The following is an 18796-nucleotide window of genomic DNA, read 5'->3' as shown; positions in this document are numbered from 1 at the left end:
TTCGGTTACGTATTGTTTTAATTATGTTTCCTCAAGGCTCGCGTAATTGAAACTGTATGATTCCTTCTTTTTTCGATTTGAGTAATCATCATGTAAAAGCGCATGATCATTTTTTACCCTTTATATTCGATTATTAAAATAACACTCCGTTTGGATTGTTCATACATGTTATTTTATTAGCATGTATTATAATTTGTTGTCTTAAGATTGACTTTGTATCAAAAATTTTAAAAATTTATGATTTAAAGTAATTCATAGTTGTTATAAATTATTTCATTAAGAGTGAAATGAATATTTTAAAGTTAAATTGCTATTAAATGTAGAAATATGTCTTTTTTTTTAACAAACTAAAAATCAATGAGTCATATAAATTGAGATAGAGAAAGTGTATTGTATTGTATTGTTTTAATGAACACAACAATTGAATAGATTATATTATTTTCAACATAACATCACACATCAATATTTTAAAAGATAAACCTAAAAAAAGATATGGTACGAAATATAAATATAGGGTGAATAATAAAATAATTAAAATAATAAGTGAAGATAACGACATAATCACATCATATTAATTATTACACAAAACAAATTTTTTGATATTATTTAGTAATAAATTTAATAATATAATACAATAAAATTTAAATAATTATTATATTGTTAGTATAATATGATAGATATTAACCATCCAATTAACATGTAACAAACTAGTAGTGTGGCGTGTGAGGGTGATTAAAGCCATTATTATTCTGTAATTGGAAATTTAACAACGCTACTTAAAAAGGGCCAGGTTATGTTTACAGTTTTATTGCTCATGTAAAGCAATAGTTAGTTCACCAAATTTACTTGCGTCACGTATTTTACCTAATTAAAAAAATACATGACATATGTTTTAAAAATATGTATAATTATTACAGTAATATATAATATATTTATTTTATTAAATTTTGATAGTGTGTTCTTTAAAATAAATTTTACGATCTGCAAATAAGAATAAATGGGTTATTGAACACTCTTTCTCTAAATTTTACTTGTTCACTGTATTAAATTTAAATATATATTTTACTTGTATGGTTTAGAAAGTTAAAAGATATTTTATTTTTATTATTAACTATAGTTATTTTCAAAACGTTGGATTTCTTACTACAATCAAAAATTAATATAGTAAAATTGTCATTCTATATAGCTACTTATGAAATGTGTCAATACTGAACAATTGAAAATGAACGGAGGATATAGGTATTGTATTACATTTAACAAAGGACAGTAAAGTTGAAATAAAAGAATAGAAAAAACAATTGAAAATACCTAGGTATAACCATGTGAACACATGAAACATTGGTTAAAAACTTCCTAATTAAAGTTAATTTGATACTTTGAAGGAAGTAGTTAAGGAAAAGATTCCCAATTAACTTTAATTACATACTACATGTCTTGTATTTCTCTCCAAACTCTTTGGTGACAGTCACTTTAATACTTTGCGTGTTGGATTCGGCTTCACTTCATTTCTCTTCTCTCCATTTTTTCTAAGTTCTAGCTTGGATTGGAGACACATGTCATAGTTTAGATTAAATGATTGAGATCTAATTGATTAAAACAAAGTCCTAACCATAGTTATTTACTTCCATATATTTGTTTCTTAAATATTTTTGCAATTCATTATATTTTCACTAAATATATTTAAAACTTTTCTTTACTGCGTTGCCTACATATTTAAAACTTTTACTAAATATTTTTACTTTTTTGACAAAAATTATAATACATTTAAACATTTTTATTATTCTAATAGAGTATTAAGAGCTACAATGTCTATAGAGCAATATAGACTCCATTTAGGGAGTAAGAAAGAATTTAAAGTTAAGTGACAAAATTTATTTTACTCGTAAAATATTTAAGAAAAAATGTTAGGTTACCATTTTTAATTTTTTATTTGGCAAATATTATTTGAGAAATGACAAACGTTAAGGAAAAAAGTAAAAAAATCAGCAAAAAATTACTCAAGTAATTAAGAAAAGAAATTCTTTTAAATATATTTAGGAAAAATATAGTAAATCTAGAATTGTTGGATTGTAAAATTATTTAAGAAGGAAACATATGAAATTAAATAACTATGATTAGGACTTGCTTTTATTAATTAGATCTCAATCATTTATTCTAAATTATGACATGTGTCTTCAATCCAAGCTAGAACTTGGAAAAAATGGAGAGAAGAGAAATGGAGAGTAGCCAGATTCCTTTACTATAGTATAAAAAATAAAAATAAAAAAGAAAACATATAGTATATATTTATGACGTTTAATTCTATTCTCTTGCATTTGCATGTCACATTTTTTTTTATTAAGAGTATAAATATTTTTGGAATTAATGTTTGTTTTCTAACTCCTGAATATTTAAGATTGGTCACACGTGTTTTGACGTAAGCTAAAAGGATAAATATATATAAAATTTAATTCTTATGTCTAGATATACGTTAACAAATCCCAGAATATCTAATTCTTTATATATTGTATTATTACATAAAATATTGTATACGCAGTATACATCTCAAGTCTACACAAATATATTAATAAATTATCGAATATCTATGTCGTATCTTCAATTTACATTAATATATTAATGTAGATAATTTTAAAAAAGAATCAGAATTATATTAATGATTTTTAAAAAGGATTAAGATCCATCAAATTAATGATGTTTCATTCCAAATTCTAAGCATTAAAATATATTACAGACGTGAGTATTATTATTATTATCATAAATGAGTTTTTTAATATATCTTATGATTCACAAAGATTTTCAAAATTTGGACTTTCTCAAACTCATATTCTAAAATTTTTCTAATGGAGGATTTTTTGTAAATCATGAGAACGTTTGGTAGCTGATTTGGAGATTGATTGTGTAAATATTAAATTTTATATTAGTAACATCATGTTTAATACTTCCTCCATTTCATATTAATTGAATTTTTGAGACATTTGTTATTTTTTAAATTAACTTAATTGTTCAGTTTACAAGCCTACTTTTAGAGTGTTCTTCCAATTTTACCCTTCATTTGGATTTTCAATGTGATGACTTCAATAAATTTGACAATAATTAATAAGGGTAAAAATGGAAAAGTATGTTCAATTTATGTCTTAAACTACTTTTCTTAAAGGGTGTGAAACACCTCAAAAATTCAATTAATATGGAATGAAGAGAGTAACTGATTAAGAGGTAAGTTCTTTACGTATAAAATTAATATAATATTTAATTTGCTATTTTAACTCTGATTAATAATGCCTACATAAAATAATACATAAATTTATTCATATTTTATCAATGCATTATTAACAACTAAACGACTCCAATCAGCTACTAAACGACTCCAATATAATTAATCACTTATGTTACATCATGTTCAAACATGTTAGGTTTTTCTTCTATTTTTATTTAGAATCATCTTTTACAAGATATTTCCAAGATAGTATATTTATAATATAGAGTTATCCATTCGTTTTATTAGTATGATATGGTAAATATTTCGTTAAATTAATTGAGATATGCATAAATTGGCCTAGACATTACGTATTGCGGCAGACATATATTCTTAATTGTACCTCTACACCTAAAGTTAGTTTAGTACTAAGTTTCCAGCAAATCATGGATTGACTCAAATGTGATTAACAGTTAAGAGACAATCATGAGGAATACTAGGAGAATGCTTTTCTTTAGTTAATTGATTTTCTGCTGTAAGCCACTAAACCTTTTAAATTAATTAATGTCACTATAATTAAGTGTTTTAAGGTACTCTAGGAAAATAATTTAGTTTCCTATCATTTTCTCTCTTTTTTCTTTTTCTTTTTCTTTTTTTGGAAAGAAAGTTTGTATATATCTTTTTCCTTATCCCATTACGTCAAGTCAGCTGACATTTATATCAGCAATTTTAATGAAATTGAAATTCTACATAGTACATACCTAAAATCAATTATTATCACAAAAAAATAAAAACGTAATATGTCGTATTATCTGACTTAATTAAAACTTATTGTCATTTATGTTGCAGCTAAAAGGTGCCCATTCCTCTATTCAGACTTACAACATGTTAAAAAAAAAAAAAGAGTTTTTTTATAAGTATATGAAATTTATATATTGCCCCATTCCAATTATCACCAGTATATTTTTAAAGTGAAATCGTATTTTATAAATATAATATTTATCTAGTGTAATGGATGAAATATATCATGATAAAACTCTTATCTTGAATTTATTTTAAATAAATATAATAGGGCAAAATTTAAGTGGTTAATGTAATTGGGTGAATGAATGATTTACTGAATATTGTTGATTTTTTTTTCTATGTTGTCCATAACAGCTAGTTAATTGTTATTGTGGACAAAATTGTCAAAAGCACTTAGTTTGGCGGATATGAAATTTGGAATTTCACCACTTAGTTTCATATATATACCAAACATAAACCACTAAAGGATCGTGTCCAAGTGGATAGAATTCTTTTGACTTTTAATCAGAAATTTCGAATGCAAATTTCAAAAAATAAAAAATAGACAAATAAATAATGTTTTTTCCTTTAATAGTATTATATGATATTAATCAGATTAATTACGACTCTAAAAAGATAATGAATATCGAATGAGAAACTAACCGAAAAAATCATCAAACGATAACGTGTCGAAGCCAACAAAATAGACAGGTGAGTGAGTGCACTGTCAATTCTAGAATCACCAAAGGAGTTCAACCACCACACTCACTTTGTGGGATTTTGATTTCTCTCTAATTATATTAGTGTGTGTTTAATAAACATGACAACATTAATTCACATGAAAAATGTTATTTTCTCGGAAATAATTTTCCTTGTACCAAAGGTGGGGTAAAATGGGTACTAAATTGGGAAGTTGATAGTGGGATTAATGATGATAGATGTAACTTCATAAATATGTGGGACATGACCTTATTCCAATTAAAATCTTCACAATCCCTACATTTGTTATGCGATATGTATTTACTAGTCTGATTAATATAGATTCAATTTGTATTAAGTTTGATTAAAAGGGAAAGTGCTTTCTAATCATAGTAAAGGTGTAAAATTTCAATAATAGCATAATTTTTTATATATATAATATATTTTTTTTTACGAAGGATATTCAATTTTATCACTTTGAAATTATATAGCTTCGCCATTATTCTCAAACACGAAATCTTATGATCAAGGGTGAAGAGGTAAACCCCTATTCATCCTACTATCCCTTTTAATGGTAAAGTTTTCTAGTTAATGATCTTCAAGCTTTGATTATATTTTTAGCACGTCCATCGATAAGATTTGCTTCAAATAAACATATTAGTATAGTTTTACTCATGATTTGAGCCATCATAAACCAAAAAAGAAAAAAAAAATTGTATGATTACTTTGGTTAAAATTAATTAAGTTGGGATGAAGTCAAAGATGTGTACGTAATTGGTTGATCGATAATCAATGTCAATAAGTATTTAATGTCATGTCGTACGTACGTAGAGTCATGTCAATTTTCGTTGCTACTTCAAAATTGCAACACTAAAATTATGTTGATGATTAAAATGGAAGTTTGGACAAAAATTTAAGTAAACTTTCTTATAAAGGCTAGTATTTGGTCAAATTGAAGAAGATTTGTACGCTCATGGAATTTGAAAAAAAAAAAAAAAGAGTTAACAAAGTAGGAACCATTTTGTTTTTTAAATTTTACGTTGATTAAATTGATTGAAAATAACTCTTCTACCTCTTATAATGATCATACATATCACTATTTTCATATTCCATTTATAAAATTTCATCAAATATTATTATTATTATTATTATTATTATACGTTAGTAATTAAATTGGTGTCTTTATTTGCTGAGGCAGAAACTCAACAGTGGGTCATCTTTTGACACTTATCCCTAAAAAAAAATAAAATGGGTAAGTTTGTCTTGTCCTCACAAATATCACGACAAAACATGTTACTCACTTGGGACATCAAATTTTCAAATAACATTTATGATTCATTAATGTTGAAGGAGTAGGTCCTTGTGAAATGCTTTAGTAGGCATTTCGCCATGCGATAACATATCATGATATGGTGTTGTGAGATGGAATCAATGTTTGGACATGTAATTTTATGGTGATTTCATCTCATGATTCCATATCATGAGAAGTGATATCATATTCTCCAAAAACCATGATATGGAATTATACGGTGATTCCATATCATGATTTGAGATATTTTAATATAATAATTGATCTATGAGTTTATATTTTGTTAAAACAACCCCATATTTTTATCTACTAACCATTTGTTTCATATGTAATTAAAATTTATAATCACATCATTACTTTTTAAAATTTATTATTCTCACCAATATAAAATTTATTATTACTTTAGATTTGGTGAATATAAATGATAAAATAGAAATTCATTTGGTGAATATAAATAAGAACGAAGGGAGTAATACTTTTTTGATTTTTCATAATAAAAAAAAACATCTTAATCTTATGACTAAGCGTAATATTGATAAAAGACAATTTTCATTGGCGGTGCCGCACTTTCTTAATCTTAGTATTCGGAAAATGTTTGTTGACATGACTGGAGAATATCAAGTCCAATGGATTGAGGACTTGGGAAAAGTTTGATCAATTAGTTATTAATATTTAGTCAAGTGGACAAGTTATAATTTTTTTGATTAAATTTTATTAGAAGTGTTTTTGACTCAAACTTGTGGTAACTTTTTAAAATTTCGTTATTCTATAATATTTAACTATTGATTTTTCTTGTAAATAGTTAGAAGTCAGTGATGTTTGTTAATTTTTATCTTAGTGTATTTAACTTCTAAGTTAATATTTACTCACTAATGTATGTTTTTTTTTTCTACTTTATAGGTTATTTGTAAGAGTAGTTAAGAGATATGAGCATATCAAGTACAATTTATGTTCAATTTTTTTTATTAAATTAAAGTTAGATGAAACAATTACTTAAGTGGAGAACAAATAACTTTGTAATAATTTATTATGCGATTGTATAATTTTTTGTTTATTTGATAAGACTAAATAAACAATTGGGCTATTTTAATAGTTTTACAACTTATGGAATTTTTATGTTTATGAGAAAATATACAACACAAAAATTTCATATCGCATGTCCAAACAAACCTTCAATTTCATCTCATGATTCCATATCATGATATCATATCATAATTTCATATCATGATACCATATCGCATGGCCAAACGGTCCCTTAGTAAGAATTTTTCAAATGTGTGAGCATGATAGAAAAAAATGTTACTCCCTCCGTCCCATTTTATATGTCATATTTTTATTTTGCACTTGCATTAAAAAAATGATGTAACTTTACCTTTCTATCCTTATTTAATGTTTTCTTAAGTCAACTTTATAATAAATGATGAGTACATTTTCAAGATTAATTAACTAATCTATCAAGGGTATAATAGGCAAAATATGGTAATTTATGCATATATTTTATAAAATAACAAGTATTGTGATCTAGCTATTTATAGAAAGGGATGACATATAAAATGAGACAGAAATAATACCTAATATATTCCCACGTTACTCAAATCCTTAAAATTTTGACTCCGCTTCTGATCGAGTTTTCGAAAAATAAGAGAGCCGGCGTGTAGTGAGATGGAAAGGAGGAGAAATGATTGAGACTCATATGATGTTAATCATCATGTTTATTGCTTTTGTTTTGGTCTCGCCCGCCCACGCGTCGGATCATGCAGCTAGCTACCCCTACTATACACCCATACGCTGCTAAACTAGATCACATTCTTTTGTTCCGTCAGACTCATTTAAAGATAGATGATTTATCAATACGATGACTTAGAATATTCTGATATTTTGTTTATGAATTGTTGTTTGTTTATTTAGTAACGATTATATAAGCATTGAAAAACTTTTGATAATTTTCACAGTTACTTAAGCAATTTAAATTATATATGTCCAAATAAAAGTTTAATTTCATATCGGATGTTCAAACAGTTGGATGAGCACTTTTGTCACCTTTTTGGCTGAAAAGTCGTTTGTATTTCATTCTTTTGTTTCTGGAAAAGTCAAAAGTGAATATCCAGCTAGATTTTTGTACTTCTTTGTGCCGCGCGATCTCGATTCCTTTTTACCTTTCTTTGTTTTTAAAACTTTTGTATGTACTGATAAGCAAAATATAGAGTAGTAGTTGATCCGATTTTTTTACTTGACGTTCGGAATTCATTAATCCAAATTTTTATTATTTCGAATGATAAAAGTGTTTTATATCTAAAACTTAGGTGGGGCGATAGATTTTTGAGTGGCCAATCAAAATTTAACTACCCTTGCAAATGTAATCGAAAAAGTAAACCTTTTTAGAATGTAGTAAAATCTGTAAGAAAAATACGGACCTAACTCGAAAATATAAAGTTCTTTTTTTTTTTTTGGTTAAAATTTAGTTTCTACTTTTAAAAAATGAATAGGTTTGAATTTTGAAATATTGGCTTAAATTAGCGGTGAAGAAGTATAAACTCAGAAAAATCTGAATTGATGATCTATTAAAACAATTTTATCTTCTACCGTCTTCCAACCTCACTTGTCGTTGGAAAATGAGTAGCAGCCACCATCAACATCCAAACATCCAATAAGCATAGAAAGCTAAATTAATACAACTACATCATTAAATGTGTCCATTAATGAAAATGGATTCCCTTAATTTGAAGAACTCTGCAATATACTGGACCTTCCTAACTCCAAAAATAATTCACTGCTCCAATAAATGCATTCAATTATCAACAGACTATTCCAACACATCTCAATTAAATCATCCACTACTATATAATTAAATTAATGATTAACATACACCAAATAATAATAATGCTATAATTATTTATAATAATTCACTATAGAATTGTCTATGCAATGTATTTGGAGGTAATAAATCTTTCGCTAATTCGATCATATATTCATATCACATAATATATTTCGTATAAATTGTTCATATGCATGAACATTATATTCTACATAATTGAAATATAATTTTCATAGCTAGGTGGTCCTTCAGTCTACGAAGATTATACATATATAATTTTATCTTTAAAAAATGTTGTATTTCTTCTTTTTGTGATGAACATTAATAGTGTATCAAATTGTCATTGAAATAAGTTTTTATCACATGCTTCGAAGCCCTTTCTAGTCATCAATTTATTTCCCCTATCGATGTTTATATTGTAGCTCGATTAAATTTGAATTTATGTAAAAAAATCTTATATGTGGAGGTAAAACGTTTTCTAACAAAAGTGACTCAGTATTCTGGAAGACTCGAATCCAATATACCTCTAATTAGGGATAAAAAATTACTTACCACTCTATCATAAACCTTATCGTTTCTTTTGGATCATCTATGATGTCACGAATAAATGTCCAAATAACATTTATAAGTTAGGTCTAAAGTTCTAGAAAAAAAAAACAAAGCAAGCCATTTATGACATTTTTTTGAAGATCGATGTTTCTTGAAGAACTATTTCTCGAAAAAGGTTCAAGTTTCATGCATTGTTTGTCTAAGAAATCCAATCGGCCATAGCATTTGTCCTGAATTTTCTAATGTAAATTCTTTAATAATTATATTTTATTTTGAAAAGTTTTTTTTGATAGAAAAAAACTCTTTCATATCTATCTTTTTATTTTGAACTTTTATATACAAAAAATCATTTTTTCTTATATCACAATAACATTCATAATTTTATCATTTCAAGAGTATTGTTTGGAAAATCAAATTATCTTATTATTTGTCATTTGATTTAACTTTCATATAACACTTTATTATTTCGATCCAAACACTCAACTCATTTATAAGGTAGTGCTGAGTGCATACAAGAGACAATACTACAATGTCAAATATTTCAGCGGAAGAGGGAATATATATCCTTTTGTCGAAAAAAACAAAAAAATTCCACAGCTGTAATGATTTTGTAAGGATTCATATTTCACAACCTGTCAAATTTAGTTTCAACAAAGTTCAGTTGCAAAATAAATAGTGAATAATAATAATAATAATAATAATAATAATACCATCTCACTTAAATTTGCTCCAAAATATGTAACACACTAGGCAAATCATACTCCTCTCAAGTGAAAATGAGAAGAAAAAAGCCCCTTGAAAATCATAATACTACAGAGTTGACTAGTCGATACTTTCTTCGTTTCATATTAATTGACCTATATTGGCTTGATATGTCTCTTTAATAAAGTTTTAATTAAATGTGTATATTATTAAACTAATTAATCTTATTAATGATGTTTTGAAACTATTTTTATATAGCTATTTATAAGTAAGGATTATAGTCGAACGAAAAAAAGTTAACAAAATCTCTTAATTGGTTAAATAGATATAGAGTCGATCGAGTAAAATAAAAGGAATGGAATACTATGATTAAGATTGAATGTGAACAAAGAGAAAAGTTAAAACTAGTATACAAGTGATACAAAAATTCAATTTGAACAAAGAGAAAATATTGACCAAAACTTTAGGCGCATAATTGAAACAAATAAAATCTAACATTTATCTCTTTTTAAAAACTACTAATCATATAGCCGGAATTATATCTTTTTTCACACTGAAATACCTCAATCAATGAGGGTCCACACATGACGAATTTGAATTTACTCATATACTATATGAATTGCTTAATTTTCTTTCGATTATATTTTGACTCTGCTATTAATAAATTATTTCATATTCGCAATGAACTTAATAGATTTTCATCATGAAAGAGTCAATATCATACGTCAAAATCCATTGACAAAAAAGATCAAATTTTGTCTATTTTGATAATAATTTAAAATAATCGTATCGTGAGATAATACTAGAGCCAACATAAATATATATATATATATATATATATAATGAAGTGAAAAATTGAACAATTTTAAATAATGCAATGGAGTAAAATTGATGAATAATGATAATTATATGTATGACAAGATAGAATAGCATGTTAAATAGGTACTTTTGATCATGTTGAAACATGATGGGCTTTAATGTTCATTAATCCCTAAAGATTTATAAGAAGACAACTTTACATCTATGGGCTCAATAGTTCAATGATTAAGCATGCAGGTCCCTTTTTTTTTACTTTTTAAATACTTTTAGGGTTGAATTTCAACTTTTTTTTTACTTATAGTTTAATAAGAGTTAATTAAATAGTACAAATTCAACTTTATTCTTAAAGGGACTGCACACACTTAGACGCATGTTTATGTAATTAGTAGACTTTAACTTTGGGATTTGAAAAATAATTATTTTATATAATAATTTATTCTTTTTATTTCCCTTTTTGTTAATTGTATAAAATTTCATCATGCTATATAATCTTCATTATACTTCCGGCGGCTTTGATTAAAGTTGACTAAATTTTAAAAAAAGGATTTAATAGTTAAATCTTTATAATATATCATATATGGTAGGTTAATATAAAATTACTAAACATGTATTCATAGATTTTGTCCTAAAACATTCATAGGAAAAAAAATAGTAATTTAACAATGAATACTTATCAACTACTTGCTAAACCAATTACTTTTTTGAAGAACTTTTTCACTAAGCGTATTTTTTAGGAGGTTAGTGTTTCAAACTATTCATATTCTCTTTGTTTCAAGTTATATGTCTCACGTAATAATGTTTCATTTAAAATTTTTACTTTCTTATAAGATTGACATGATATATTAAATTAAGTTTACCATCTAGACTAGATTTGATTTTTTTTCTTCATAAATTTTATATTAAATGAAAATTTTGTGGTAGATTTTGGGTTTAGACGTGCTATATAGGAAGGCATGTGGAAATAATTAGAGAGGGCCTGCAAGTAATTGACTGATGAAAAGATCTTTGAGCTACCAGGCCCAAACATGATGAAATTGCCACACTAATCATTTCCTACTGCATTCAACATCATTTATATACCCTTTTTGAGTATTTATCAAGCAACTGTATTTGGTCCCATTCTCTTTAATGTCTATACTCGCTTTGAGGTCTAATTAATTAAGATTCGTATGATGTTAAGAATACATTGGTTTCATACATATAATTCGAATTTGATATCTTTGATTAAGATTGAAAGAGTGTTTATCACTTCATCATAATTTGTAAAGTGTTTTATGTATGAAGGAATAAACAAGTTTCTTACGTATTTTCTCGTGTTCAGTACGTAAACAAAAGTTAACTAAAAAATATTTGTATATACTCTAGACAAACACTACGTGAGGTCAGAATGTGGGGTGTGTGAATGTGAAGATAAGGTATGTTGGAGGCCGAGAATGTAACAACCAACTTGGTGGAATGCATGAAACGTTCCTTCCTTCTATTACGTAATCCACTGTCCTCATTTTTAAAAGATTCTAAATTCTTAAGCAAATGAGAAAACTGAAAAATATTTTCTTCTGTATCGAGCCACCTTAAGTGATTATAATACATATATACTTGTTAAAATGAAGAAAAAAAGTTATCTTAAAAGCATTTGTATATAATCTAGACAAACACTATGAAAAGTCAAAAAGAAGAGGTATGAACATGAAGATGAAGTGTGTTGGAGGATAAGAAAGAAACAACCAACGTGGTGGAATGCAATATATGAAACTTTCCTTCCTTCTGCTAGGTAAGTTATTGTCCTCATTTTTTAAAGATTCTACATTCTCAACCAACCGAACATGAGAAAATTAAAAAATATTTTCTTTTGTCCCACCCTAAATTATTATATTACATGTATACTTATTAAAAATGGATATACTTGCCCTTTCTTTGTAAGAGAGAGTGACTCAAGGGATAATAAAGACAAGAAAGTAATAAAGGTAAATCAATATTGACCTTAAGAATAGGATACATGATCACTCTAGAAATGGATCCAAAAAATTAAAAATATACAGACAAAAGGTGATACAATCATATCTATTTAGAAAAAAAAAAGTTTTTATTTTTTGAAAAAAAGTTAAAAATTATTATAGTGATAGGTGGAATTCCTTTTTTCTGTTGATGTTGACTATCTCCAGTCTGAATACAGACAAATGCCAGCTTTTCTCATGATTACATAAGACCATTTCAAACTACCAACAGAGCTTAGTGGGCCCCTTAATGGGCCTTACTTATTGGGCCTTTGTTGGACTGGGCCTTGATGTACACAAGCCCACAAATCATAAAGATCTTTCGTAGAATTGGTCGTATAACTAAAAGAAAGAACATTTGATTGATCTCCCTTTCGAGTTTCAATAGCTACGGTTCGTTGGAGCATTATAGCCTTGGTTTCCAATCACATTACCACTACTTGTTTTCTTAACGTGGAGAGGTGATCGATGCCCTCGATGATTGTGATTTCTCGTGGTATTTTTTGATCGCGGTTTCATTTGGATCCCGTTACATTGTTCCAGACATTCCAAAATTTCTTCCATGGAAGGTCTATTTTTTGGATCAGGTTCAAGGCATTTTACTATAATTTCAGCTATTTGAAATGCAGCCTTTGATGGGTATTGGGCCTCCAGTCTTGGGTCCATTAATTTCCTTAGCTTCTTTTTGTCAGGTAACATGGGCTTGGCCCAATCTACTAAATTATGTTCTCCATTGGGCCTGTTAAGATCCAGTACTCTCCGGCCCGAAAGGATTTCAAGTAACAACACTCCGAACCCATATACGTCACTCTTTACGTATAAATGACCTGCCAAAAATGAAGTGAAATTTTCGTTAGTTGTCTCTTTTTGGAATAACTGTTTACTAAAATAGACCTCTTTTTATTTATCTCCGAACTTTTTAGATCATTGAGCAACTTGAAAATCTTACGAGAGAACGTTAGACCACAATTTCAAGACCAATCTAAAAGATTGTCTTTAAGGTTGAACTTGAATAGTATATGAATAAATATTAAACCTAAGTCAAGCGTTATTCGAAAGAATAATTTTTAAGAAACAATAGCTAAATGATGACTTTTGAAAAGAGACATTTACATAAATCGAACATAAGGTGTAGGAATCAAGACTTTTTCAATGAAGAAACAAAAAAAGATATATGATTCAATATTTTTTTTAAGAAATAAAATATAAGGAATATAAAGACAAAAAGTAGTTGAACCAATTTATACTCAGCTTTGCCAGCTAATATTAATAAATAAATCATTTAGGAGTTCACATTTAGGTTGAAATTTTCTCTAAGGACAAGGTCAAATTTGCAAATGTGTGAACATAGAAAAGTTTGGGCCAAGAATATAATTTTTTTCAAGAAGTCAATTTCCTTCCTTTCACTATCATCAATCAGATGAATAAGTATTTTTTATTCTTAATTAAAATTTCATATTCGAATTTAATATATGCATAGGGCTATACCTTTTTTATATAAATTTAAATTTAATTGAATATCAATACAGATATCGAAATAAAGTATATGAATAGGGCTATACCTTTTTTATATAAATTTAAATTTAATCGAATATCAAACCGATATTGAAATAAAGTAGTATAAATTACCAGTGGCCATGTACTCAGGTGCAGCATAGCCATAAGTACCAACAATTTTAGTGGTCACATGTGAGTCCCCATTTACTGGACCCATTTTTGCTAGTCCAAAATCTGAAAGCTTTGCATTATAGTCCTGTCACAATAATTGAAACCAACATTTTATCAGTAAAAGTAATATCGTTAATAAGATCTACGTATATTTTATTCTAAGAAAAGAAGAATTACCGTGTCCAGTAAAATATTGGCAGCTTTAAAATCGCGGTAAATAACTTGTTTTTCTGTGGTGTGTAAGAACTCAAGTCCTCTTGCTGCTCCGATTGCTATTTTCAGCCTTGTATCCCATGACAATGCTTCCGCGCCTTCTTCTAATAAAATCGAACGTTTTTTTTATAATGTTAGTGTATATAAATTAAATCGAGTTAATGAAAAATAGAATAGTAAGGGGCTTACTTCTGAAAAGATGACTTTCTAAGCTTCCTTTCTGCATGTGTTCATATACTAGAAGGAATGTTTTTTCTTCCCAACAATATCCAATTAATTTTACTAAATTTGGGTGACTAAATTTTCCCAAAAACTTTACTTCAGCCTGCAAAAACAAATATTAAATCATCAATTTTCTATAGAAAACAATAATATTTTTTTATTATAAATAGAAAACAAATTGAACTGTTTCATCGTTGATATTTTTATAATTTTACTATTTCAAATTAGAAAGTTGACTCAAAACGTTGATTTCAAGATATCTCAATCTAAGGCATAATAAATGAATGCAGTTCCAATCAGAGAGACTAACTCAAGTCTTTGAGTTGAGGTGCTGTACGATCAACAAATTATTCGAAAGCGAACTGAATAAAATTATTACTCTTAATTTATTTTTTAGTTCAAATCAAAGAAAAAAGATCTATTTTTCTACGTAATTCATTAGTCAAACAACCAATTCCTTTGAACTTTTTTCAACTTCTATCAATTGAATGCAAGTGTACAATGTAATATTTACTAGTGCCTTTTTTCTTGTGTTTGACTTAATAAATTTACACTTTTTTAAAGGTAGTGAATTTGACATGAAAATAAATAAATAACTATAGGTAATTATAGTAACATTAGTTAACTAGAAAATGACATAAGTAACTTGTAATAACATGTTAAATTACATTTATAGTGTAAAATTTATTTTTACATTGTTAATACAAACACAAATAGACCTAGGTTATTACCTATAATTAGTGATTTATATATATATATATATATATATATATATATATATATATATATATATATATTAGTAACCTGAAAAATAAAACAAATAATGATCTACACCAAGTTAAATTGCACTAATAGTATCGAAAAAGTGATTTATACTTTCATGAAATATATTATAGCAATGGAATATATTTGTGTGTGAGTTGTGATATTTCTTTTTCATGATTTAAATTTGATTAATATATTTTCCAGAAATTAATTGATAGAATGGAAACCCACGTGGATACTTTGAAAGAGTCAAACTATATTATCTTCTAAATTTAATTAATTGATCTAATTATTAGACTCTCCTTTTTTTATTCCTCAGAGAAGTGACTAGTCAAATATTAGCTATGAGAAAAGAAAAAAAAACAAATTAAAAACCTGAAAAAAGTTATATAGATAATATTAAAAAATATCGAAGACTATCCGAGCTCATACTTTTTAAAAAAAAATCAATTTTAAAGGGCACATATAATAGAGGCGGAATTCGAACTCAAAGTTCATGCACTTAAGCTATTAGTCGTTTTTTTCTTTTTCGTTTTTAAGTTCTAACTTAATAATTTATACATGCTTAGTATTTTGATCAAAATTTATGAATTTAACTACACTCGTGATGATATATATATATATGTGCTAGCTCCGCTTATGTTTACAAAATTTTTATAATAATATATAGGAGTAATATAGTAAAATTTAACTAAATTTTCAAATCAAGCACAATTTGACTTTGGAGGGGTCTATTTTGTTGGTAATATAAAATTTAATAGCTCTAGTGTTTGGTCTTATGGCACTCAATTGTCAATTTAATATTCCTAGCTTTCAATGAACGTAAAAAATTGGAGAAAATAAAAGAAAGTATATTCTGATCAACATTATTGCTTCTTCATGAATAAATAATTCCTGGACCACCAAGAGTGGGGTTCGACTTAACACCATCTTTTATCAAAGATCTCAAATATAAGCACTTAAAAAGAAGAAATTTTTACAAATAACCTTTTTCGAGAGCATTTTTAAAATTATGTATTTCTTAATCGAACCATCTAAATTTAGAAAAAAACACTTTTAAAACACAATTTAGCTATAAAAGGTATATCTTTACGCAAATAACCAAAGGTCCTGCGTTTTGAGGTGGACATCAAATATACTCAGTCCTATACAACACTGACATTTTGGTGAAGTCGACATCACATATCATATCATATCATGACCTCTGCACCCCTCCCACCCACCACCAAACTCACACAATCATTATCATTCTTGAAAAGCGTTTTACCCTATTTAGACGATCTACTCAACTAACTAATTTAAATTAGTCGTATCAGTAAGTTTCAGATATTATACTTTAAAGAAATACATGGAAAATCGAAGAGGATATATAGTAACCAACCTGCCATTCTTTAAGGCCTTGTTCACTATCAGGATTTGATTTTTTAACAGCAACAGGCATACCAACTCCAACTTTAGAAGGTGCAAATGTTTTATCATCGACCCATCCTTTAAATACTGTACCAAATCCTCCCTCTCCTAGCACCGTATCGGGGCGAAAATTCCGCGTTGCACTCTTTAATTCCGCTAGCGTAAACATTTTTAAATTTGGCGTGATTATTTTTCCACTAGCCGGAACTTCCACTTTCCTCGAATCACCGCCATCTCCGCTAGGCTGCGCCACCACATTCCTTGTGTTCCTTCCCGGAGAAGTATTAATTGGTTTCTTCACGATCACTACCAAGGGATAAAAAATTAGAAAAATACTTCTTAGGAATTAATAGTCATGAGTCAGAATTTTTAATACGAGGAACATAAACATAGAAAATTGGAAAATGAAACTTTTTTTATAGCACAATTAAATTAGGAAACAAAAAGGTACTTTTGAATAATATTCATGAGTCAGAATATTCATCAAAAGAAATATATTCAAGATATAAAATAGTAAACACTAAACACACGAAGAAATTAATAAGATTCAACAACCAACGTAACATATATATATTAGATGGTGTTTGATCAAGCATGGAGTTCAAGATAATGAACGAAAACTTTTGACATATATATACCAAAAGTACACTTAGAACTTGTGAATTTAAACATTTTGCGACTATAACAATAATATTAGAGATATTCTTTCTGAAACAAACTAAAATACCTGAAGGAATACTATTAGAGTATTTGACAGTGGGAGGATGAACATCAACAGGTTTTGGCCAACAATTTCCCATTTTTTCTTTGTTCTTAAATTTCTCTTGTAAGTAATATTTTTGGGAGAAGTAGTTGTGTTGTTGCTACTAAATAATAAGAATAGTTGATAGTTTTCTTGTGGTTGTGGAGTACTGCATTAATTTCTTAGGAAGAGAGAAGGAAAGGAGGAGGAAAGATAGTTAGCCAAATGAAAAATGGGATAACCCCTTTTATATTCATATTGTATACAAAAACACAGAGACTATTATCACTTTGTTGTATTATTATTATTATTTTAAAAAATATATTGTCACTTTATTTTAATCTATAGTTTAATTTGCAACCCACTCCTTTATTTCCTTGCCCAATAAGTTCTCTAACAACCTCTTTTGATTTTTGTGGCAATTTTCCAACTCTCTTAGGAGTTTCAAATTCTCAAAATTAAAACTTCAAAATATTATCGTGAATTAATTTTATTTGTATGATTACTATTTCTCGTCCATTTTGTTTAGTTTTATGATATTATTTTATAAAAGAAGTTCATTTAATACCTAAGAGATCTTCTTTTTTTCAATCCTATTACGGCTATGACTTGTTCTAGCCAACCAGACTTTGGATATCTTCTTGGACGTGATGGGATAAAATTAAACCTGAGTGTCAACTTTTAAGATATATATTTATTAAAATAATACACAAATTGATTAATAATATTATCAATGTAAATTAAATTTATTATATTTAAATTTAAGAGATCATTCATTTACGTTTAATTTTGACTTATGAAAATTAGTTAGTTGACTTCCAAAATATTGCACAGACACATTAAAATTGCTTTGCTTTGAAAAATTATTTTCTAGAACATAATATTAGTATTAAAACATTGTAGAACAAGAAAA

General features: G+C 27.1%; 1 protein-coding gene across 2 annotated transcripts; it reads right to left on the bottom strand.

Moving 5' to 3' along the window:
* Positions 1-12829: 12829 nt before the first annotated feature.
* Positions 12830-18098, bottom strand: LOC125827614 (probable serine/threonine-protein kinase PIX13). 2 transcript variants are annotated; one of them, XM_049506918.1, is made up of 6 exons: positions 17869-18098; positions 17113-17447; positions 14934-15069; positions 14709-14848; positions 14493-14616; positions 12830-13690 (listed from the first exon to the last, which is right to left on the bottom strand). In XM_049506918.1, the coding sequence occupies exons 1-6, from the start codon at positions 17939-17941 to the stop codon at positions 13245-13247; spliced, it is 1254 nt and encodes a 417-aa protein (XP_049362875.1). In that variant the 5' UTR covers positions 17942-18098; the 3' UTR covers positions 12830-13244. The 2 variants fall into 2 exon arrangements, with proteins under 2 accessions (XP_049362875.1, XP_049362876.1); XM_049506919.1 differs by having other exon boundaries at positions 14709-14845.
* Between the last annotated feature and the right edge of the window lie 698 nt (positions 18099-18796).

This window comes from Solanum verrucosum, unplaced genomic scaffold (genome assembly GCF_900185275.1).
Source record: "Solanum verrucosum unplaced genomic scaffold, falcon-dt-bn FXZP01000064.1, whole genome shotgun sequence".
In the NCBI taxonomy this organism is placed as follows: Eukaryota; Viridiplantae; Streptophyta; class Magnoliopsida; order Solanales; family Solanaceae; genus Solanum; species Solanum verrucosum.
Note: the sequence above shows the minus strand (reverse complement) of the source record. Positions and strands in the feature narration are given on the sequence as shown.

Excerpts from the sequence above, each read along its gene's own strand:
- LOC125827614 (XM_049506918.1), bottom strand. The coding sequence starts at position 17,941 with ATGGGAAATTGTTGGCCAAAACCTGTTGATGTTCATCCTCCCACTGTC. Across the intron at positions 17,448-17,868 it reads CTCTAATAGTATTCCTTCAG|TGATCGTGAAGAAACCAATT; the intron begins GTATTTTAGTTT and ends ATCCCTTGGTAG. Across the intron at positions 14,617-14,708 it reads CCAATATTTTACTGGACACG|GACTATAATGCAAAGCTTTC; the intron begins GTAATTCTTCTT and ends TTATTGTGACAG.